Source organism: Falco peregrinus, chromosome 8, assembly GCF_023634155.1.
Source record: "Falco peregrinus isolate bFalPer1 chromosome 8, bFalPer1.pri, whole genome shotgun sequence".
Lineage (NCBI taxonomy): Eukaryota > Metazoa > Chordata > Aves > Falconiformes > Falconidae > Falco > Falco peregrinus.
The window spans coordinates 36,126,056-36,150,881 of NC_073728.1; the positions used below are offsets into that span (position 1 = coordinate 36,126,056).

General features: G+C 37.8%; 1 protein-coding gene across 2 annotated transcripts in view; it reads left to right on the plus strand.

Annotated features, from left to right (window-relative positions):
• Nucleotides 1-24,826, plus strand: part of MGAT5 (alpha-1,6-mannosylglycoprotein 6-beta-N-acetylglucosaminyltransferase) — a 133,141-nt gene that overhangs the window by 60,247 nt on the left and 48,068 nt on the right. For both annotated transcript variants that reach the window (XM_055811899.1, XM_055811900.1), the window contains 5 exons: nt 8,650-8,726; nt 10,215-10,304; nt 21,292-21,363; nt 22,472-22,633; nt 24,354-24,523. In XM_055811899.1, the coding sequence (XP_055667874.1) occupies nt 8,650-8,726; nt 10,215-10,304; nt 21,292-21,363; nt 22,472-22,633; nt 24,354-24,523 (571 nt within the window). The remainder of the gene's footprint in view (nt 1-8,649; nt 8,727-10,214; nt 10,305-21,291; nt 21,364-22,471; nt 22,634-24,353; nt 24,524-24,826) is intronic.

Genomic DNA, 24,826 nt, shown 5'->3' on the forward strand with positions numbered 1-24,826 from the left:
CAGATTAGTGTAACTGCACCAAAAACTGTGGTAGCCTGCTAGTTTGCCAAGTGTTCTTTTGCCTTGAGAAGTGTCACTTAGGAAGATTTTAGTTGTGTGTCTTTTGATCCCATAAAAATGAGCAAGTGAAGGAGGTTCACTTTAAATCCTCCTCCACACCCCACTTGTACATAGCTGGTACTTAGCTCAGTTCTAAGACTAAGAACAGTCAAGTATCAGGTTGCAATATGTAGCACTGCTCAGCGAGGGAGAATATTTTTGGTGTATCTGTTCAAAGTTTCAGTAGCTTTTTTGGCTTATGCATTAACTTGTTCTGCTGTATTGGCTGTTGAGTTCTCTTTTAACAACTTTAGCATTAACAACTTTAAAGTCACTCATTAGGATGCAGACTTCAGTATTTACTTGTCATTTAAGACATGATGGCTTGGATGTCTGTCAGATACCTGGCATCCTTTGTGAATATGTAGTGAGGCAGGCTGACAAGTCAGCTTTGGCAATGCTGCAAGCAGGCTTTTTTTTCTTTTGTATTTTTTTACATTTCTATGGTGAGAAGGACCTTTGTCGAGGTATCTGCCTGTCTCTCTTCCTAAAGACTTGGGGCTAACACGCCAAAGCCTTTTAGACGGGGAGGAAAACTCAGGTAACTTCATGATCAGTTGGTTTGTTTCCATGGCGCTCATTCCTATGAGCTGTTAGACATGTAACAGCCTCGTTAGTTTTAGCAGTCTGCAACTGTAGTTCACCCCATACTTCTGTAGTTGCAGAGGCAAACTAGATTAGAAAAAAGGTAAGTTATTGCATATTATTCTGAATTTCTGAAGTTGTTTTCCTTTCTTAAGAGGACTACAGTAGGCTTCTTCACTTAACGTAGTATGTATATGTTCGGTATGGTCATGCCTTAAAAAACAAACTAGTTGTCCCCACAGAACGTCATTGTGTACTGGTTGTATGGTATGTGGGCTGCAGGGTTCTAGTAGCCAGGATTATGCTTTCTCAGGGTGATGCTTTGCTTTGACTTGTACTTACAGTGCCTTATTCATTGTGTTCTTTTTCCACATTGTATATAATATCAAGCAGTTTTTCCCATTTTGTTGTCCATTTTGCTTCCCACAAAGGCAGTAGTGTGGCGCTGGGGAGAATTCTGTGTTTTTAAGCCTTGCTGTTGCAGCACAGTGTAATAACTGTGCAGAAGACCACACGTGAATATTTTCCACTGCAGTGGAATTGTTTTGGTAGTTGTATTAGTAATGCTGAAGGGGGCTGTTAGTGGTCCCCAGGGCTGCATTTTGATTAACCACTTGACTACTACTTGAATTCTCCTAACACTGCATTGATTTCAGTTGCATTAATGGAACACAGCAGCATAGCTGGTGTGAGGATGGACTAGCAGTAGAAAAGTTAATTTTCTTTAAACCATACCAATGCTTTGCTACTGAACTTTCTAAAATGTTAGTAGAAAGCATTTTGTGCTCTGCATTTAAAATCATGAAATCTTTAGCTCATTTCATTGAATATGTTGATGGTGCTTTCAGCTCACACTGCAAATTCTCTCTTTAAAGAAATCTTACCAGCTGGAGATGAAAAATGTGAATTAAATTGAGAATGTGTTAATGGGAGAAGGGAAAGGAGACCTTACACAAACCAGCTTTAACTACAGTGTTACATCTAACCATAGATACCAGATTTCAGAACTGAAATAGAAACAAGAGAAGGGTTCCATGATTTAAAGTAAGAACAGTACTTTTATTTAATGATCAAAGCCAGAAAAGATATGATTGGTGAATAGCCTTGATCGGGTATGATTACTCTGTCCTCATACTAAGGAGGTTCCTGGTTTTGAGATCTGCTGATGGGGAAACACTGAGCTGAGCTATTGTCCGTATTATATGTCATCAAAAGATATTCTAATATACTTTTTTGCGCTAGGCTAAAAACCTGGGGTTTAACCTGAAGGTTCCAAAGTATATATGGTTTTGTGTCATGTTAAATTCTTAAGATATTTCCATTCTCTGAAGAATGAAGAGTTGGTCCTTAGCAGGCTAGATGCAAACTGTGACACCACAGCCCAATTTCAGCAGTATGATGGCTTTTTCATTTGTTTTAACCAGTCTTGCCATTTAAAAACTTTTATGACAAATAGAATACCTATCAAACAACAATCACTGCTGAGTAACTAATTATGGCTGTTATTAAGCTTACTGTCTTAGTGGATTATTTCTAGACTTCCTAACTGTCTGAAGGAGAAAAATTGAAGAAGAGTTTTTTTAGCCTGTTACAAAGCACGTTACTTGAAGGATGTGCAGTACAGGAAGGGGACCAAATATGCATGTAGCACTCACTATTGCTTATTTTTAGTTTTGTTAAGAGTAACTAGGAAGCAAACAAAAAAAAAAAAAACACTTCCCTCTCATAGATTATGCTTTTAACCACATAATTCTCTCTTGAGTGTTGTAGACCTTCACTACAACAAACAAAACCTGTGGACATGGAATTTAATTGCAGGAGATGATGAAGACTTGTACCCGTGAACGGTGTTTAAAGGGAGCGATGTCAAAGGCCTGGGACTTTGGCCAGTATAGTTGCTTGTATAGAGTAACAAGGGAGAAGTATCTTTTCCCATGCAAGGTTAGGTGGCTTAGCTTAAATCTGCCACGTCATTCATGCTAACGTGCCAGACTTTGCACTGAAATAACTGATGATTGTTCACAAGTTCAGTTTCACCTGCTGTGCACTAGCGATCTCTGATGCAGAGCTGTGTATCTTTAAACAGCCACAGACAGTTGCAAAGTGAACATATGGCCCCTTTCTAAATGTGGGAGTGGAGTTTTTTGGATATATATTGAATGTCCCAGGACCTCACAAACAGAGCAATGTATTTAAAGAGTTTTTTTAAATCTAGAGTTTCTTGGTGTTTTAACAATGTTTTCCATTTTTCCAGTATAATCCAACAACTGTGTGCACTTAAGTTTATAATATGTTCACATTCGTCTTTTCAATTTGTCAATGCATTGACTTTTAATGTAACATTATATGAGATGAATGTTTAATAATTACATCTTTGCGTAACAGCAGTCAAGAGGAGTTAAGCTACGCATGACTTCAAAAACACTTAGGTATGTGTAGAGTAGAAATTAGTATCACAGCTCACACAAAGCTTAAGGGGAAAAGCATGTATATTAACTACAGTTGCTTTGTACTGACTTGGCAGTTGCTGTGTTTCTAACTTTTTTGGCTGTAAGTTCTAAGTTGTGGCTGGGAAAAGATCTCAAAACTTGCTTTTTAGATTACCTAAATCCTAATTAAGGATAAAAAACCTTGTGGCTTCTCAAATACTATTTTTCAACAAAAGTAACTTTAATGTCTGACTTAGTTCTTCCCTGAAGGGAACATACACATTATTATCTGACAAGCATTTGGTAACAGCGTAATACTGCTATTCAGACCTTCATAACAACAGTCTTCGTAAGATATTAGGGTTGTTTTGTCATCTCCAAATGATGAAAAACTCTGAAGTCTTGACTTGTATTTTATTACTTGCTTTTTGTTTTGAAAGATCCAGGTCTGTAGATCAGCATCCCCTGGGTTCCACTTGCTCCTCCATCTCCCTTGTCTTTATGACCCATTCAAAAGTGTAAATTGCTGGTATCTGGTTGAGTTTGGTCCCAACTGTCCATGGGATACGCAAGATTTATTCATCTCTGGATTCCTGTTTATGAAGAGCCAGCTTCTATTAGCATGAATGATTGAAGCCTGTGCATGAAAAAGGGAGTGAGTTAATTCGGCAGTGAGGGCTCTCACTGAGCTAGAGACATGCTAGGGAATACTGTCCAGTTATTGCTGCTGCTGCTGGTCCAGCTGTGCAGCATGGTTTGATGAGGGCAAGATGAACTGTTAATTTGTAGCTATAATTTTGTATTTAAAGAGGCTGGTCACAGCTTCCATGACTTTAGATACTTTACGAGGATGTTTCCTATGTTTATAACTATGGTTCAGAACAGCTAGTTTAATAAGGAAAGGGTAAGGAGCCCTTTTGTTGCCCAGAGGCTGCTAGCTCTTACCAACAGGCTCCAGCACTCATGCCTGGTTAGTAGTGAGCAGATAGTGGAGCAGAAATTTGTAATTCTTTGTACAGGTTCTGATCATTAAGGAAGAAAAAAGTTGGGAGGAGTGTTTCTCAACCTTGAACTCACACTGGCTATGGCCAAGAAGAAAGGGTATGGCTTTAGTACAAGTAGTAGTTGATTGGAACCATCAAAATTATTCACAGGTGAATTCAGACTTTTGCATTTAATTCTCAGGCTTATGTGTGGAAACCGGTATGTTCCCGTATTGACTTGGCCATTTCTGCAGGCAGTGTGTTGCTTTGGACAATCTCCTTGATGTAGATTTATTTCCAGTCAGATTACATCAGCTAGCTTCCTATTTGCAGATACAAAGGAAAGATTGGTTGTCTAGGGAGTACTCAGGTGGAACAGAGTTGCATTTCTCTGTTGCTTGTCCTGTTCCTTCACATTCATTTCCTCTGTGTGCGTATTTTGCTATGTTTTGTTCTGCCCTGGAGAACATATAAATTGTTTCATGGGACAGTTTATATTTAAGCCTTATAGCATTGCCTTCACTATGCTATTACCTGATTATTAGCTCTGAAAGTTGATCTGAGTGTTTGGGATAGATCCACGGTAAGGCTGCATGGGAAGATGGAGTGGGGAGCTGGTGAGTGTGTGAAGCATCTTCAGAGTCTGCAATGGTGGAAAAAGGATGTTAACATATTTGAGGAAGGTGAGTCCTTGGGGTGTTTACTGTTGCTGGCAAGGAGGGGGAGAGATGTCAGATACTCTTGGAGATACTTCTAGAGACGTTAATACTTCACCAAGCATTTCCACATGATTAGAGGTGATAAAGGTGGGCTTCAGTGTTCTGTGTTCCTTATACATATAGATTATCCTGGAGAGAGCACTTTGTTTGCGTGTAAATCATCCCAGTGGAAGAGCAAGAGTGGGACTGCTCTGGAAAAGCCCTAGTGCAGCTGAGCACAGGAGAGACCCAAAGCCTGAGAAAATCTGTAGCTTGTGCTGACATAAATGTCTGGCTCTTGCTTTTTACTTCTTCGAATGGGCAGGAACAGAAAGAGCTGGGAGGGCTGACTTTCTGCTTGGAAAGTGTCTGTATGCAGTACTGCTGCTCATCTGATCTGTTGAAGTGTATGGCTGGTGCAGTATGTGACTGTTGGAAGAAGGTGATTTTTATTCTTACAAGTAGATCATGGAAATACAGGGATCCTGTGAAACCTTGTGAACAATGGACAGGAGCAAACACCACTGCCCATCGACAGAAACACATTTGCATGCAGAAAATGTGTTTATGCATGACAAAAGCAAACATCTCTAGATTACAGTGTGTGTTTACCAAAAATGAGACTATTGTTTGTGTTTTGTGTTTTTTCTCTACCCTACTGTTCTTTGACAGGTCACAAGATAGCCATGAAAATGTGCAATATGGTGTAAGTGATACACTAGGCACACTAGGTATTTGTGCTGTAAAATAAAGAATTATAGCTTGTGCTTATGTATCATCCTGTACTTAAAAGGACTTCAGAAGAAGACAGGGTTTGCTTGACTAACCCTCTGAGGTGGAACATCATCATATGATAGCATAGTTAGCTTGAGATAGAAAACATTTTTTATGTTTTTTATTTTAAATGACAAAGTTCATGGATCCTTCATGTTGGCAAGCTGTATTTTCCAGTCAACAGAAAGGTCAGAAGAACAGATAAGGAACTGAAGAGGTAGCGTCAAGTCTAAGGAGGAATGACCATCTTGCAGAGGAAGATCATTTAGCCCAGAGCAAAGCAGTGTAAAGGCTGCATGTTACGCTTTAAGTGGCTTTGCTAGGCTGTGCCAGCAGCACCTCCTGCAGTTGCAGCCCCTGGGGGACTGTCATTCCCACCTCTGTTTTGCTTCCTCTGTAGTGCCAATCAAAACATTGTTCCTGATTTCAATTAATACTCTTGGGCAAGAGCTGTTTTAACTGATTCTGTATCAGTGATTCAACCAAAAGTCAAATGAGTGGTAGTGCATGGTGATCAGTGAGTTGTGACTGAGGAAGAATACCCCGTAAGAAAGCACTGTTGCAGAGGAAAAGATATGTGGAAATGCATGTTGAATACCATTAATAATACCTGTTCTTTAAGGGTTTAATAATTTTCTCTTACCTTTCTGAAAACTGCTTATTACAGGTTGGTATTTAATACAGTAACTATGTATATAGTAACTATAAGGGGAAGGAAAAAAATTTTGAACGTGGCAAGTGTAACTTGTTCAAATGCAACTGAAATTGATAGGAAGACTTGTTTGATTGAATGGGATTGCCCAGGGATGCAGAATTTTCAACCCTAAGTTCAGTATGATGCTGAAGGTAAAATTTTCCCTGTGGTTGAACTACATCTCTGATGTATCAGGTATTTCGGATGACTTTTATGTTTTAGGAAGATTTGAATTTCACATGCCTTATGAAAAGCTCTGTACTTAACTTTCTATTCAGGCTCATGAGTTTGTAAGTAAAAAAAAAAAAAAAAAGAAAAAAAAAAAAAGAAGAAAGCCCACAGTTTAGATCATAAAGCTCTTCTAATGGCATTATATTGATTAGTGAAAATTACCATAGTTTTAACCGTGCCTCTCTTGGGTTTAAGGTAGGTTTGTTACTGTTTGATTCCAAGTGCTGATTTTAGTGTGATTCACATGGAAGGTCTGATTCCTGAACTGTAGTGAAACAAAAAGTCCTATTGTTACGTAGCTGTACTGACTGAACTGAAAACATCCTTTGAAATTGTTGATATCTGTATGCAAGCTGCTGAAAGGTCTAGAGAGCAAGTCTTACAAGGGGTGGTGGAGGGAACTGGGGTTGTTTAGCCTGGAGAAAAGGAGGCTGAGGGGAGACCTTATTGCTCCTGAAAAGAAGGTTGTAGCCAGGTGGGGGTTAGTCTCTTCTCCCAAGTAAGAAGTGACAGGACAAGAGGAAATGGCCTCAAGTTGTGCCAGGGAAGGTTTAGATTGGATATTACGAAAAATTTCCTCACTGAAAGGGTTGTTAGGCTGACCAGGGAAGCGGCTGAGTCACCATAACTGGAGTTATTTAGAAGGCTTGTCGATGTGGCACTTAGGGACATAGTTTAGTGGTGGGCTTGGCAGCACTAGGTTAACAGTTGGACTCAATGATCTTACAGGTCTTTTCCAACCTAAAAGATTCTATGGTTGTGTATTCTTACTTGGAACAGAAATTAGAGCCGTAGATACTAGTGGTCTAGTCTGCAAGAATCCTGTAAGGATAACAAGTTAGGGAGAATAGTTTGAAAGTGCTCATTGATTTGAAATTACAAAGTCATCTTAAAAACTACTTTGCTTCAGTGTTATTGTCATTGGCAGTACAGCTCAGTTTGTCAAATTACTACTGCTGCAGAAATTGCCAAATAAGTGTCGTCTTCCTGGCATGATTATTTTTTGTCTATCCGCTCCATTTTGCAATGCTTCACCACATTTCAAGTTTTATCTTTAAAAGAAACTATTTACCAAAAAATGGAAAATATTCAGGTATATCAGGAGATGGGTTTTGTATATAATACAATGTTCTAACTTTATCCACTGATCTTGTCACTACTGTATTCTAACATTGCAGCCTTTTTTCTTTTTTTCTGAGATCTCAACAATTAGCATATGCTGGGTGAAGTTGTGCACTGTAATTGCCATAGCATGAACTGTTCCTAGGTTGATGGATGGCTGGGTTTAATGATCTTGATTCTTGCCCATGGGAAAAATCAGAAATAATGCAAGTATAATTTAGATAATTCTGGGATGAACTACCTAAATTGAAAACCTTATCGTCTGCTGCCTTTGGCAAGAATCTCTTCACCATGTTAATATTTTTTCTTGCCTTAAAGGCCTGCATTGGAGAGTTCTTCTAAGTTCTTAGAAGAAAGTCCCATCCTGGAGTTGATGTGGTAATGTCATTTAAAGCTGCTCCTTTTTCCATGGCTCCATGGGCTGGAAGTGTTGCTCTGTATTACACTCCTTAATGTGTTGCAAAAATATAGAATGATAAAATATTAAAATAGGCAAAAAAGAAAAAAATTCTTGGGAGGCCATAGGAAATATTTTTCATGAGATGTGATGTAGTGCTACACAGTTTTAATAAATGTTGCAGTATGATCTGGTTTTTACTTGAGTCTTATGGCAAGTTTCAGATCATAGGTATTAGATAAAGTGGTAATAGAAATTAAAAAACTAGGTTTTATGTTTAAAAACAATATACATCTTAAAAATGTTTAACAATTGGAAACAAGTTGTTGCCATTTAGTAATTTTTAAGCACACTTTGATTAGGAAGATATTTTGTGATTAGCTTAATTTTTAAGTCATCATAGTCCAGTTTTTGTAATTGAGCACTTTTACTGCAAGTCAGAGTTGAAATCTGTGCAACTGTTTCCTTCTATAGTCAAAAAAGAGCACACTGAGTTTTAATGTTATAACAAATATTACACAGTAGGACTCTCCGATCAATCTGGATGACAGATCCATGAAAACAAAAGGAAGGATTCATTAGGCTATCTGTCAGAACTGTAAAATGTAATTCAGTTAGGGTCTGTGTTTCTCTTTAGATCTCATAAATGGAGCCCAAGAACAGTGTGAATTGCCTCCTATGGATGGTTTTCCTCACTGTGAAGGGAAAATAAAGGTAAGTGAACTGCTTTTAATCTTATTATATGTGTTCTGTTGAAACCTGAATGTGAAAGAGGTCACTACTCAGACAGTGGTGTAAAACAGGAACAATTGGGTCAAAAAAGAGGTTATGTAGGAGTGTGTACCACTACAGCATGGCTCACCTCAAGCCTTTAATACTACTGATGCAGAGAAATAAAATCGCATCCTATTAAGACAGGAATAAAATGCTATTTTATATTAAAATGCTATACTTAATAAAATGCCTCATTATTTGAATGTTGTCTTGTTATTCAGAAACTTTATTCTCCTTTTCGCAATGCCCTGGTTTCTTCCCCGGTATGAGTCGTTCCCCTACCCCAGGACTGGGATTCTGTGTGTACCTTACTCCAGCCCTTTCTGTGTTTCAGCAAGACGTTTGTTTATACTACTTTCCCCTCTTTGGCAAGAGCTCTGTCCAGTTTCTCCCTTCCCCTTTTCTATTAAAAGCATTCTGCCTCTTCTGCTTACAGGCTAGGGACTGCACTAAGTGTGTAACCAGAACTTTGGAGTTCAGTGTTGACTCTACATAAATCCTGTATTTTACTAATAATGCAGTTGGAAAGGCCAAGTAATGAAAGCAGTCAGGCTTTGGTTGGAAAGGAAAAAACAAATAAACACCACCACCACCACCCCCAAAAAACAAACAAACAAAACCAAAACCCCACACCCAAAACCTGGAAAAGACTTGCAGAGATTGAGGGTTTTGAGTTTGGTTGGTTTTTTCCTCCAAGATACATTTCAAATGTAAGGATACTGTTTCAGTAGTGGGGGACAAAAATAAAGTAGCTACACACTTAAATATCATTATTCAGTATTACAATTAATTTCTGGAAAAGGAATAACTACCAAAGTATGTGTGAAATTATGTTGCCTCTTCCTCTAGATAAAATTCTTAGACAATAGTATTTGAAAGAAATATCTGTACGTTTTAAATCTCTGGTCTGTTTTGATCCATATTGACAAACTGGCTGCATAGTGGCTATGTAATACATTATTAGAACATTAAAATATGAATTTAAATTTATTACTTGCTTCTGCAGAAATGGCAGATTCTTGGCAAAATCAGGCAGATTTCAATCTTGGTAACTGAAATGATCTGTTAAATTCCAGAGCGAGTGTAACACGGGGGTGATGGGGGTGTGCAATGCAGTCAACTCCAGCCGCACCCATGTTTCTGGATCTTGATTATATTCTCTTTTTGATATTTGTCTCTGCTTGCCTGGCTACCAGTTTATACAAACAATACTCCCATTTGGTATGTAGTTACTTCCCCAACATAGCTGAATGCAGATGCGGTATGCTGCAAAATAAAATTCCTTTTTTGTTACTTTGTGATTTTTATCTAGTTGAGTATAGTTGCTTGCAGCTTTCCTCTGTCATTCCTGAATTCAATGTGAAATAGTATTAAGAGTTATTTACATGGTACTTAAACCTAACAGGCTGTGTTTCTGTTCTGTTACAGTGGATGAAAGATATGTGGCGATCGGATCCCTGTTATGCAAGTTACGGTGTAGATGGGTCCACATGCTCCTTTTTTATTTACCTCAGTGAGGTCAGTAATCTTTTAATCTGCAGAAAGGGAACATCATAGTGCCATGTTTTTCGTAACTGCAAACTTTTCTCAAAAGAAATCATAACTTTCTTCAGAAAAATTCCATAAAGAGCAAAAAGCTATTAAAACAGAATTATTATGAAGTGTGTTGCTATTATTCCTAAGTCTTCCAGGGGGTTCTAGCCTGGAGAATTCTAACATTTATAATTGAGGTGATGTAAGCAGCAACTCTCCAGGGAATCCATCCTAGGTATCCTCTTAAACGGAAGTGTGAAGCTCAGTCAAAGATCCTTGCCTCTGAACACTTTTTCTGTTCCTTTCAATATAGCTCCTGAGGTAGTAGCAGGGAGGCATTTTAGGAGAGGCATTTGGGAAGTGGAACCAGGTTGTATGTCCTCCTAAGCAGTGTGGCCACTTCTGTGGAGTGGCCACTGCTTGGAGACTGTTCATGAATTGTGGAGTCGGTTAAGAGAAAATAAAAATATCTGAAAGTCATGGTTTTGAGTGAAGTTGGACATATATTAGCTAAATCTTTCAGTACCTGTGGGAACGAAAGACCCAGTTTTGTACACGGCTGAGTAACATGTCTGCCCTGGTGTTCTTTGTATAGACTTTCTCTTCCCTGGGTAATACTTGTTTTCCAAAAATGAATTTTGTCAATCACTTATTATGAGCTCTATTACTGGCTTGTTGTTTGTGTGCCAGGAACAGTCAGGTGTATTTGACCTCTTCTTTCTTATTAGATAAATTTTGGTAACTTATGGCAACTGACCTTGGAAGTAGCATTGATATCTATTGCCTTACTGTTTGTAAAGAATTGCAAGAGCCAAAGTGGCTGCAGAATCACAAACTAATACTGATTTTACAGTTTCTGCAGGATTGGGGGGTGGGGCTTGGTTTTTAAATTACATATCTGGAGATTGTCTCCTTCTCTGGAGACATTCAAACCCCACCTGGACATGATCCTGTGCAACCTGCTGTAGGAGAACCTGCTTTTAGCAAGGGGGTGGACTAGATGATCTCCAGAGGTCCCTTCTAACCCTGACCCTTCTGTGATGAAAACAGTAAGTCTGTTTTATAAGTAACCTGGTTGTAATGAAAGCAGGTTCTGTTAATTTATTCAGTTGACTGTCACTGAACTTCTGGAGGCATTGCTTGAAGCAGCAGTAATAGTTAAATGCATATCCAAAACATGTATCTGAAGAAATAAAAAAGGCTGGGTTGAATCACAAATTTGACTCATTCCATTGCTAGTACCGAGTGTTTTATTTATGGGCTATAAAGCTGGGGAAGGAAAAGACACAGCATGACTATATTATTTATCCTGTTATTTATCATAGAATCTGGAAATAGGGTTTCGTAATCATCTAAGGTCGGTCTAAGTTTCTACTAAAAGGTTACATTTCAGCATGAAGTAGGTATGTTTGCACATTAGTATTCTGTCAACAAGCAGGTGCTTCATGTTTTTTATGCAGATGTATCTTAAAAATTAAGATGCATGTCAAGTGAATGTGAGAATCTAATATTCTTAAATGACATTTGTTACCTGGTATTTCTGTTAAATCACAGTATTTTCTGTGACAATCTTCCGTGATCATCAGTCTTGAAAACTCAGTTGATGCAGTTAGCTTTTTCATAATTGATCTTTCAGCTCATCCTGATGGCAGAATTCAAGCAGATGTACAGAGGCCAAAGGGTTGTTTTTTCACAGGTCTAGGGGTCTGAAATTTTTCTTTAAGCAACTATATTGAATTTGGGCAACTTCTCATTTCATGACGGAACAACAATGTAATTAGTCTATGTGTATATTGGGTAACTTCAGACAAAGGTCTTGTACTTTTTTTTTTAAGAAGTGTTTTCCCATGACAGAATGTAAAACTAATATTGGGTGAGCGCATGTTATTAACCTTGAGTTTAAATTTGGCATTCTTAATCCTATGATTAATTCCATGATTAATGCCCAGAAGCAGAGGTTGAAAGCTTAAATGTTTGCAAATGCAAGCATGAAATGAAATTTTAACAACACTACAATGATGTGGATTTATGAGGTGTGTTGGCTGCTCAGGATAACTTGGAAATGCTGTTGCGAGAGTAATTTGTCAAAATGGACAGTGATGAAGAGTTGACAGTTTATAGTATGGTTGCACAGCTGAATGACAAATGTGTCCACAGAGCTCTCAAGTCAAAACTGCTGATTTAAAATACTAAAATGCATTAGGGTACTGGAAGGGTATTGCTGTTGAGATTTTTCTTTTTTACTCTGAGGTTACGGTGTAGGAGTAAGATGGTTGCATGCACATGCTCTGTTTGAAAAGGCAATGTATGCATCAAATTATGCACAAACTTGGTTTGAAAAGACAGACCATGCATACTTTTGCTCTTTAAACTCTACAATCTAGTGACAGGCACTTGTGCTCTTTCCATACTCTTTTGGGATCTACGTTTTTCTTCCAAAGCAGTTCAGTTAGGATATTATGTTATGCTCTTCTAGCAGTCTTCATAATACTATTTTAAACTTGTAAACAAAGGAGCCCGAAATACTACATTTTGGTGCCTAATATGGGTCAGAACCACAGAGACACAAAGTAACTTGCCCACAGTTTATGCAGAGGTTTAGAAACAAAGCTACTTTGGGTATCTGTCATGTGCCCTTGTTATGTTTCCACCATGTGTGTCTGCAGCACAGAAACAGCACATTCAAAATCCACGCGGCCCTGAGTCTTTTCTTCTGAAGAACCTGCACAAGTGCAAGTGTTGGCACTTCTGCCTCCCCTGGTTTGCTTTGGATGGCACTTCTGCAGGACCCTAAGAACAGTTAGCTGAACAGCTCTTCCACTTCCCTTCCCTTGCCTTGGCTGCTTGAGCAGAATGGGGGGCAAGTGTTGTAGCAGAAGGAAAGCCAGAAGCAATCCAGCAAATTCCGGCTTATGTTTTGGTTTTTTTTATTTAAAGCTGTCCCATGTACAGACATGCAGATAAAGCTGCTAGAATTTTCGCACTTCTATCTTGCTGTTTTGCTGCAGGCACCGGATCACTCCTGGTGGATGATACACAGCTGTGCAGTCATTGTAACACTAATTGTGCGGGAGCCTTTGAAGGCTGGAGAAGACACAAATGGCCTAAATAGAAAAACTAGACTTACTTTCTCTTAAATAACAGAGCAAGACAGATATTAGAAGTAGCAAAAATTGAAAAGCAAGTTAAGCTAACTCTAAGGTTTCTGGATAGTTGGGGCTTGTTTCCATTTAACCATGATAGAAACTTGCCCATTGAGAAGAGTTATTTCCTTTTAAACTTAGCATTTAGTTATGAAAAAGCCAGTTGTTTAACACTGTAGAATCACTGGCACAGTTATACATTTCATGGATGGCATTGCCTCTGGGGAGAAATGTGAAAAAATTAATTTCTAGACAGTACAAAAATATATTTCACTGCAGAATGTCAGTTTGCAGCTGAAGAATGAAGCTTTTAAAAATATCTTCTAGAAAATGAATTTTTCACACTGTTTCCCAGCTTAAAAAAAAAAATAAAATCTGGAGGGGTCTTATCACTCCTTCATCTAGATATGTATGTGCTTTCTCTGAGAAGACTGACTTGCACAGGAGTGGGACTGCTGCTGTGGCTGCTGGTCAGCCAGAAGCTGTGACACAAGTTACTACTGCTCAGGGGTTATTATATAGGTGCTTACCTGCTGGAGCTGGGCAGATCTCATTAAAATCCCAGACTTTGGATCTCCAGCTTGCATTTCAGGTGTGAATGTAATTTTTGGTACCCATCTTGGAAGTGGATCCAATGCTTCAAAAGACTAAAACTGTTTCAAAGACCAATCTTTGAGACTCTTGTAGCTTTTGCACGTATACCACTAGAGAGAATTCGTTCTTTCAGTCCTTCAGACTTGATGGAAACAGAATGCATCGTTTGATTGCAGGAGTATTTTTCTTTACAGTTCCTTTTACTTTGAGGGATAAAGCAGAAAAATGCAAACTGAAGGTGATTTTGAATGTGCCTTTCTTTCCAGAATGCAAGCTGTAGTCTGCAGCACATTTTAGTGAAAACACCTGGGAATCATAATTAAAGTTCCTCAAATCCTTGTGGTTTTGCTAGTTTACTGCAGTTTGCTCACATCTGTGTGGAAGTCCCCTTTCCACAGCTTTTGCTGTATGTGTAAGCTATATTTCTGACATTAGCTGAGTTAATGTTTTGCATTTCTTCAATGCAATGTAACATCAAACCAACTTCTTTGAATTCTATGCAATTACTCAAAAAATTGACAAAAATGGTATTGTCTGAAACATAAAGCAGAAAAAAACTGGAACTATTTAGTCATCTCACATGTGTTCCTGAGAAATTGAAATGCTAATGATAGCCAACACTTTGTCCCCAAATCATCCATTAGTGTATTGGCCTGGCTTTGGGCTGTTTGGGCTCAATTACCTTTTCTATTTATGTCACTTTAAACTAGGATTTTTCTGTCTTGTTGGAAAAGGAGTAGATGCCTGTGTAAAAGAGGAATCATTTAGTGCACATTACTGAAGTTAGATAAGAGACCATTTGTTGACTGATTTCTATGTATAAAATGCCATGTTGCAGTGTCACTGTGGCTGCAGGTACCTAACAGTCAACGTTTGAGTTTTCCTTTGGAAACAACCAAATCTGAAGTTACCTGTGCACTCCTCCATTTCACTAAACAGGCAGGCAGGCAGGCATCTGGAACACTGCAGATTTTGTAGCACCTTCAAAATGACTTCCTATCACCGAAGAAAAGCTAAACAAAATATAGGTTTTACAGCTTCTAGAGGAGCTGAGAAAGTCACCTTCCCAATGGGAGCAGCTCTTTCACATTGAATTTTCAAATGGATTTTCTAAGTGAACATTATGAAATCTCTGCCTGCCTTGGTACTGCCCAGTAACTTTAAAGGTACACATTCTTTCACCAGATATTGCAGCACTCAGTGTTTTTTTTTATTTCCCACTGTGGGACTGGCATAAGATATTTAACAGCAGCACTTCACCATGGATAGAGGTACACTAAGCAATAATGCTGTTCATTTGATGTGCAAAGAAAGTTGCTTTAGTTTCCCTGTAAATGGGCTGCACCTGCCTTTTGGAAGGATCCAAAATGAAGGTTGTCCCAGGTGTTTAGAGAGAGCACCCTTCAGCTTCTGCTTTATTAAACTCCTGCTGTGACTCCTTAAAAGCATAAAAGACTTCCTGAAATTTTGGATGTGGAGGGCTCTGGCACAGTATGCTTTCATTCAGTTTGGAAGATGTTCAGACTATGCCAGTGCTATAGATGTTTGCCAGGTTCTTATAATTGCTTGAGTTACTTCCTCTGTAATATAGTCAGGTGCTGCAGTCTTGACATCCATTCAGTCTCATTGTGTTTCTGAGGAAGAGTTGCTGGAAAAGATAACCTGCAAAGCTTGTATAAAACACACTCTTCAAATTTCTTATGTTTGGGTTTTGATTCTGTTTTTTTCATGTTAACTCACCAGTAAGCTACATGAGCATAAAGTTACAGTGAGCCTGGATTGTCTGTGATAAGAAACTCGAATTCAGTTTAAGCAGAATTTAGGCATCCACACCGTAAAGCAGTTCAGAACACTGACTTTTCACTTACATCAAGAATCACGTAGGGCTTAAATTTTGAACTTCTAATTTACCATGCAAGCTAAGGTTATGGAGCTAGACAGTGCTGTGTCTGCTGCGATTTGAAAACAAGCAGGGAACACTTGACTTCTCAGGTGGACCTAGTTTCTTGAGCATGATCCAAGACTACCTAATGCATTTGATTGGTATTGAATTCAACACTAGGTACAGGAGGCACCGCTGGTCTTATTAAAAAATTATGGCAATACAAAGATCAATACAGTGTGTTCTGAATAACAGCTTAGTGTTTATGCACTCATAGTGTTTCAGACTCATCCAAAAAATGTCAGTCTTCAAATCTGCAGTTGCTGCTTTCCAACAGTCGTCTTTAACTGATAATCTGTAGTCTTGATACTACATCCTTCCTATTAAACCATGTGCATGACATTGTAATGGTTGCTGCAGAGAGAATAAGCTAGAGAAAGACTTTTAACTCAGTGACAGGAACGTTGTCCTGGAAAGGGGGAAGAGAAGTCCTGGTTCCTTCTTGAGAGACAACTTCTGTGTTTTGTCTTAAATGATCAAAATAAATGCATAAACAAGCAGGATCCAAACAAACACTTCCGTCCTCCTTCTCCTTGCTGAGACTTAGGGCTTATTGCATGTGGCTATTCTGTACCTAAACAAATACAAAGCTTAAGTATTTGCATATCTCTGAAGTGGATCTAGATGAGGTCTCCATCAGTGATATCAAAATCCTTTCTTTCATCATTGCTGATGACAGAGAGAAGTTGCATGTAAATGGAACAATACCAGATTTGTAAATGCATACTGCAGCCTTAGCACATGCTATGTCATTTCCCTGTTTATAATCATTACGTACGTGTCTATACACACATTTGTATGTTTACCACACACTTTTTTTCTCCCCATTGTACATGTTATTTAATAACAGATATTCCTGGCCCAGGACAACTTATGCTTTAAATGCCGTTGCATTTTCTGCAAACTTTTTAGTTATGAGTTAACCAAAGTAGGGTCCCCACCCCCATCACCCTGTTCTGTATTAGGAACTTCCAGAAAATGTGTTGCAAAACACAAGTTCTCTTCACATTCCCTGCCCTATCATGTCGCTGTTGAGACGGACACAACACACAACGGATTGTGCCCAAAGGGCCCCGTTTATTGTTCTAACAAGCCTTTTTATATATTTCTTAAGAATAGGTGTCTATACATGGTTGGTTCACTCACAGACCATCAGTTCACGACTGGGTGGCCTTTTCTTTGCTACATCTTAGACACACTTCTACTTGGCACATCTGGCGGCTCCTTATCTTGTTGGCTCAGCTCTTCTCAGGACTTTCCCAGGCTCTTCAAGGATACACGAGTATCTGTTCAAGGCTAAAGTTAAGCTCTCATTCCGATCCTTCGGACCAGCTGAGGTTTCCCACACAATCTCTGTCTCTCCTTGGTCATTTCAGTGAAAGTTGATAGGCTTTCATTAAGCAATGTGGGAGCAAGGGGAGAAAAATAAGTTCAAGGCACCAGGTGTTTTCACAGAGGTTGCATCACTGCTGGTGCTGATTTGTCACACAAGATGGGGGAGATTGAAGATTTCCCCTCAAGTCAATATGAGCAGTTGTAGACTTTTCCTTGCCTTTTGTTCTCCCACATCTATATTTGGAAGTTAGTACTTACAGAACTAAAACCTGACTTGTACTTATCTTACATCTATAAGTCTGAGAAAAATGGATTAAGTTTTCACTGGTATTTGCTGGGAAAAAGGTCATTTCATGAGCATCCTCCTGCATTTCCCAATAACTATAGCACCCACCTTTGCTTTCAAAGAAGTTCCCATGGCAGTGGTTAATAGTCCAAATCTGAGACAAGCAGGTGCAGAACTTGTTCAGAAAGTATGGATATGACTAGAGCTGCTGTTGTGGGCCATATTTCGGTCATGCAAAGCAACTAGGAAAATAACTTAACCACTTGGATTTCATATTTAGTTATAGGTATCCTTACGAGAAACCCTGAAGCAATTACAAACAAAAAACCTCTTTCTAGGTCATCTAAAGTTCTCATGAAACTGTAGGTCCAGCCAAAAGTTGCAGTTAGTAGTTTCTAGGCTTAAAGGTGAAAGTCTGCGTGTTCTGGACAGGACGTATTGAAGTGTGCAGTTTGAATTTGAATATTGGTGTGCTGGGGGCAAGAGAGGAAGGCCCAGTAATGAAACAGCAAGGGAAAGAGCAGAAAGTGATTATCTTGAAAAAGACCAGTAGTACAGTTATTTAAATTATTTGCAATGGAAATAGTATGTGTACTGTGCTACGGTGTGTCATTATGTGGGGCTAAATAGAGAGGAACATAAAGGTTATTTTGCTACTCATCTGGATTAGTGCAAACTGTTGCTTTTAATTCTGACACAAAATATTGAGTACTGTTTTGTACAGGATTTTTAGGCAGTCTTTACTGAGGCTTTGTACCACTGTAGACCTTAATTTTACATAGTGCAATGCAAAAACAGTTAACTGGAAGCTTTTTACCTGAAATACACGTAAAAATGCAATTGCTGTGGTTTTTGAGGAAAGCAGCGATACAACTGAGCAGCCCACTAGATATCTTGTATAAGTAACATCAAGTCAGCAGTGGTTTTTAATTTTGCAGTAGAAGCCTGTCAGTGCTATTGTTTCCTTTTCCAATAGTTCTACAGAGGCTGTCTCTGAAATCTTCAATATCTTGTGTAGCTGTGTAGGTTGAAACCCCTCTCCCTTTCACCAGATCGTATATAGACTGTTGGTCATCTGTTGTTCTCACTGAACAGGGAAGCAAGAACCCAGAGATGGAGAGAAATATTTCTGTTCCCTCTGAAAACCTTGTTTTTCTTGGAGGTGTGATATTTCTGGAGTACTGGGTACCTCTAAATAAAGGTGATACGACTTGTGTAGATTTTCCTGCTGTAGTTTTTGACTTCTTCCTTCTTCACTCTGTATCTACCTGATAATATCTATTACAATCTAAAAATGTCTTAGGTGCATGAACTTCAGTGTTGAGTGTTTGTGCGTTCTGCCCTCTGCCATCACTGTAATCATATTTGATTTTCCTCTCAGTTTCTCTTGGAACCATGACTTATTAATTCTAGTTGATTCTTTAATTACCTGTAAAATTAGCTCATGTTCTGAACAACAGAATTTTTATTAGCATTTTGTTTGGTTTTGCTTTCAAAATGTTTCCATCTCAGGGGCATGTATATCCCTGATCTTTTTTTGCCCAAGAATACTTAAAATTCATTACGAAAGTAATCCTAGTTTGGCTGGTTTATCAGTCAGTATTTGCCTTTCCATCTCCACTTTCCCTTGTGTCAATACATTAACTTAGTAAATTTTTTTTTTCTTTTTCCCCTTTCCATTGTATGTCAGACTCATTGCTTCATCTTTGCTTTCCTGGTGCTCTTGTTAATTATTATCCCCCCATCTAACAGCTTTCTGTGATCTATTGGCTCATAAACAAGAAGAATTTTTTCTTTTTCTGTAAGAGAATGCCTTTGCATTCTTCTCAGTGCATTTATCAGTCCTGAAAATAACAAAACAACTAGCATACCTCACCAGAGGATTTTTAAATGCATATTTTCCAAAGTAAGTTGGTCTTTCCAATGAAAAGAGGAATTGACTGAATATCAGTAAGGAAAAATGAGTGCTAGACCAACTGTATACACTGATATTACTTTGAACCTACTCCTTAAGTGCTTTTTTTGTGATTAGAATTACTGTAACTTGATATAGACTACAGAGAGTATTTCTAAAAGCACAAAAGAGCTCTATTTGTTTTTCAGTAAGTCTCATGCAGTTGACTGTCCTTGGCAGCTCTGAAAAATCTTCAATTCCTTTAGGATGCCTGATGGTGCAATGTGAAATACATGAAACCAGAAAAGGGACATGTACAGTAGTCCTTGAAATGTCATATCTTAATTTAGATCAATTTTAATGCTAGAAATAATTCAAAATTATTTGTACTATATAAAAAGAGAGATTGGGACTGTGTATGATTTGTAATATGGAGCTTGCAACTCTTTTCTACCAGTGATTGCACAATTTATCTTAGTAAAAGTTAGGATTGTTAATTGCTACAATTTCTGGTATGTTTCCAGAGTTGGAGACCACTGAAGAATTGGATGTTTTCCAATTAGGTTGATAAGTCATTGCTTTCAAATGTTGTATTAAATATGTTGAGTAGATTAAGTCGTAGCATTCAAATTAACGCTTTTATATAATTTGTCTGAAGAACCTAAGCTTGATACATTTCTTCTCTTTAACGAGGTTATGATGTCTCTTATTTTTCATGTAAATGACCTTCTAGGCAATCATTTGGTTTGATCTTAAGTTTTTAATTTCTGATGCTTCAGGCTTACTGCAGCATGATTAAGCTAAAGTGCTTTGGCAGGTCTGTGACTGGAGGAACCATAAGAGCAGCTCTGACTTCTGATTCTTTGGGAGTTGTGAACCTAATTGGTAGTGATGGGGCATCTTAGGTGGCCTATAAATTTTTGCATTTCTCTCTTTTCACAGTACAGTTATGTTTCTGTTTTCATGGGTTTGCCTTTAACAGTGAGACTCCTTCTTCCCCAGAACAAATGGTCTAATTTCTTAAGGCACACAAATAAGAAAGATTCTACAAGATAAGCAGGATTCCTAGGGAGAGCATAGGAGCTTTCAGTAACTTGCATCCATTTGCTGTTTCTTCCTTAACTACTAGCTGTTGTACTTTTTTTTTTTTTTTTTTTTTCTAGTGGACAATAGTGAAGTATAACATTTGCACTGATGATGTTTCTGTAAGAATTACAGCTATTAGTACCTGTGGATATTGTTACATATAATTATGTTTATTTATACCCTTCAAATAGGGTGGTTTTGTTTTATTCTTCTTTCAACCTTTAGTCTAGATAGCTACAAGGTAGGACTTTGATCATTGGGTTTTTTCAGGCTTGGCTTTTTAATAAAGATATTCTAGGGAGATAGGAAAAGTTCCAAAATATGTATTGTTTTAAGGTCTAGAAGCATAAAAAACTTGATGCTTTTTGCAAACATTTAGGAACTGCTCAGAGAAACTGTATTTAGAGCATTTAACAGCTGACCTCTATCTTGAAAGGGTTTTATCTCCTGTATTCATTATCATAGATGAATATCAAAATGCAGCTTTTGGTTGCAAATTTGCAAGGTTAAAATAGCTTTGAATTGCAAAAAGACTTTGTAATCTTTTGCAAAAAAACAGTTTTACCTTGCAGTGACTTACTAGACAGCAGATGCCTCACTTAAACCATAGAAAGGTGTATTATAAAGGCAGTGAGAGACTTTGGTAGACCAGTAAGTAGAACAGAATTTATTTTCATGTGATTGTTTTACAGGTTGAAAATTGGTGTCCTCGTTTACCTTGGAGAGCAAAAAATCCTAATGAAGAAACGGATCAAAAAACAGTGGTAAGAACAATATTAAAACATGAGAAGCAATTCAGTAATTGTGATTCATGCAGAAGATCCTGGAATTTTGTGGCACATAAATGCTAATAAGACTAGAATTTACCATTTTTATTCCTCAGCTCCTTAGAACTGTAGGGAAACATCCTTGACTGTATATTTGTAGCTCACCATGTTTTTTCTCCAGTCATTGTATTGCACTGCAGTCTTGGTGGTAGATTTTCCATTAAAAACATTTTTGTGTTTAAATATCTGAAATACTTACACAGATACTGAGAGAAATTACAAATCCATAGACTATTCGCCAGTGTTAAGAGACCGTATGTGAAACTGTCCATTTTTATTGTCCCATAAATTTGGGCCTTATATATAAAAATGCCTTGATGGTAGAGGCTTACATAATTTCAGTTTTGTAGAAACATTTTGATTACTCCTATTTTTTTTTCCTTTAAAAGCTCTACAGCATGCAGAGTTAGTTCTAAACTGTTATAGCCTAATTATGTAGCACTTAGGTATTTTAAGATAATTGCTGGACTGTATATGAATGTTGCTTACATAATTTAGATATAGGCTGTCTCATTTTGTAAACCCAATTGTTCTTAGATCAGTCTAGTTTTAAAATTAATATTTCCTTTAAGATTTATATATGTTTCTTCCTTTGTGGTATAATAGGAGACTTCCTTGCATTTTTTTTGTAAGATTTTGTAAGATTCATGATAAACATGAATCTTGAGCATACTCTTCTGATTTTATATTGTGTTTTAGAGATACTTTAACCTCATTTTGAAACACATGAACAAAACCAAATCTTACGTTGCAGAAATAAGTACATTGTGAAATGCTGCAAACGTATTCTGGCAGTACCAAGTACTACTAATAAAAATAACGGTAATTTATGTGGCTTAGAAATATCTGTTAAAACATATCTTATGTATCTGGACTAAAACAGGGAGTTTAGCATTGGGCATGTATCTTCTTTTTTTAAAATTATTTTAAATGTGCAGCGTAAAGCACAGAAATCACATTTGAGAAGTTTTTTCACTTCTGAATCGTACACTATTTGAAGAATAACTAATGTGTTGGGTTTTTTTTTTCAATGCTTTAATTCAAGGCTGAAATTCGTATCAACTTTGATAATCTCTACAAAATGATGTCGAGACATGAGGAATTCAGATGGATGATGTTACGCATCAGACGAATGGCTGATACCTGGATTGAAGCAATTAAATCACTCGCAGAAAAACAAAATTTGGAGAAGAGAAAACGAAAAAAGGTAAACAAAAGTGTTTTTCATTCCTGTCACTTAGAGTCATATAGGCTCTTTTAAGCTGCTTCTTCCAGAAGTAACTTCAGAGTGGAAAAAGCAAATATGTCCAAAAGGCTCATATTTATACTTGTGCCTCATTTCAGGAGGTATTTTGCTGTTTGAAATTACTGTTACAATGGATATTTGCTTTACAAAGAATTTCACATACTTCCCATGAGTCAACCTTTGAGTGAGTTTTCTAACCTCTTTAAAATTGGATAAAATAGAGAGATAATGTAGAAGTCTCTCTCACCCTCTCTCTGTCAGAAGGGAGAAACTGTGAATTCACTGCAAGCTGATGACATTGGAGTTTTTTACATGTTGTAGAAAACAACAATTATACATCATCTTTGTCCAAACTTGAGACTTTAAATGGTGTGTTTCTGGTTTGGATTTGAGTACACTTAAAAGTTGACCACAACTTTGGATTGGATCAATGTACACTCCCTGTAACGAGTTCAAATTAAAAACCATGTGATTCTTGAAGTGAAAAGTTCTATTATATTTGATTTAATTTTTTTTTACCTCAACTAGTCAAGATAGAGCTGAAAGGTTTAAACACAAGAACAGGCTTCCCTTCCTGCCTTGTTCTTACTAGAGCTAGTCTGGAGTGACAGCAGGCCATGCACAGTCATGTTTCTACCCTCTCACGTCTGGCTGGCTGCAGCTCAGCTCCTTGCTTGACATTCTCAGTCCTCGCATGAGGACTACACTCCATGTTGTGGCTGTAACATTTGTCTCATACTGCGGTCCTTGGGTAGGCTCAGCCTCTGTCAGGGAGCAACTCTTCTTTTTCAGGCAGCTCTCCAGCCTGTTTTATTACAGGACTATAACACCTGAGAATACATAAACTCAAGAATAAACAACAGCAGTACTGTCCTGCACAAGCAGCTTTGATGGCGTGCCCTAGCGCTTATTCTTCGCTTTTAAAAGTCCTTTGAGGTTGCTCTGTAGCACATATGATGACTTCATTTTAATGTGTCCAGTTCAGTTCTAGGAGCTGCAAGAGAGTGGAACAAAATGGTTTTTTGAATGTTGTTACTTTACAAGGAGTGAGGGAAAAGGGTTTTGGTGTTTGGGAATTTTTATGCTTGGCAACTGTATGTGCCCACATTCAAATAACAGTCCAGGGTATGTAACAAAGTGTTTGGAACTCAACTTCTGTGCTTCATTAGAAAGGCAAGGACAGACTTGAAGGAACTGCAGAGAAAACTTTCCTATGGTGGCACTGGAGAGGTCCGGTTCAGAAAGCATCCTAATACTTTTATGCCGTCTTTCAGAGTTCTTAATGGCTTGTTCACAGTGTCATACCCTTCCTTAACTACACTGTCTTGTATAAGCAAGTATATCCTACTTTTTCAATCAAAGTTAGTGTGAGCCACAACTTTCTGTGCAGAATTGCAGGTTGTTTTGTAAATAACACCTGTTTGGGGGGGTTGTTTAACTACTGGTCTGGTGGCAGATAATAGCACAAGACAATATAGTAACGTTCATATCATTACTGTTCTGGAGATCCATTACAAAATTAAATCATGGGAGTGGGAGTATTGGATATTTTTGGTTGATTTTTTTTTTTTTTTTTTTTTTTTTGGGCCGTAGTGGGCATTTAATAGATAGAAAAAATGCTATGAGTATAATAGTTGCATGTTTAATGTTGATAACTCTGACATACGACTTTCCTTTCCAGATTCTTGTTCATCTGGGGCTTTTGACAAAAGAATCTGGGTTCAAGATTGCAGAAAACGCATTTAGCGGTGGCCCACTTGGTGAATTAGTCCAGTGGAGTGATTTAATTACATCTCTCTACTTACTGGGCCATGACATCAGGATTTCAGCTTCACTGGCAGAGCTCAAGGAGTAAGGAGATTACTTTCACTTTTGAAACTGGAATACAAAAAAAAATGAATTGTGAACTCTTGATGCTGCTATTAACAGTATATAATTTCTTGAAGCATAAAATGGAAGTGGTAATTCACTAAACAGACGATAAGATTATTTTCATGAGCTAAGTATATGTGCTATGAAAAGGATAATATGTTTTCATTGTAGCTTCAGGCTCCTGAGACTTCATAAATGAATGTTGTAAAATTTAAACTAAGCAGCTTACTCTTTAACATTCCAGGTGCTTTAACCAGCTGCAATAGAAAATGTTACAAACTA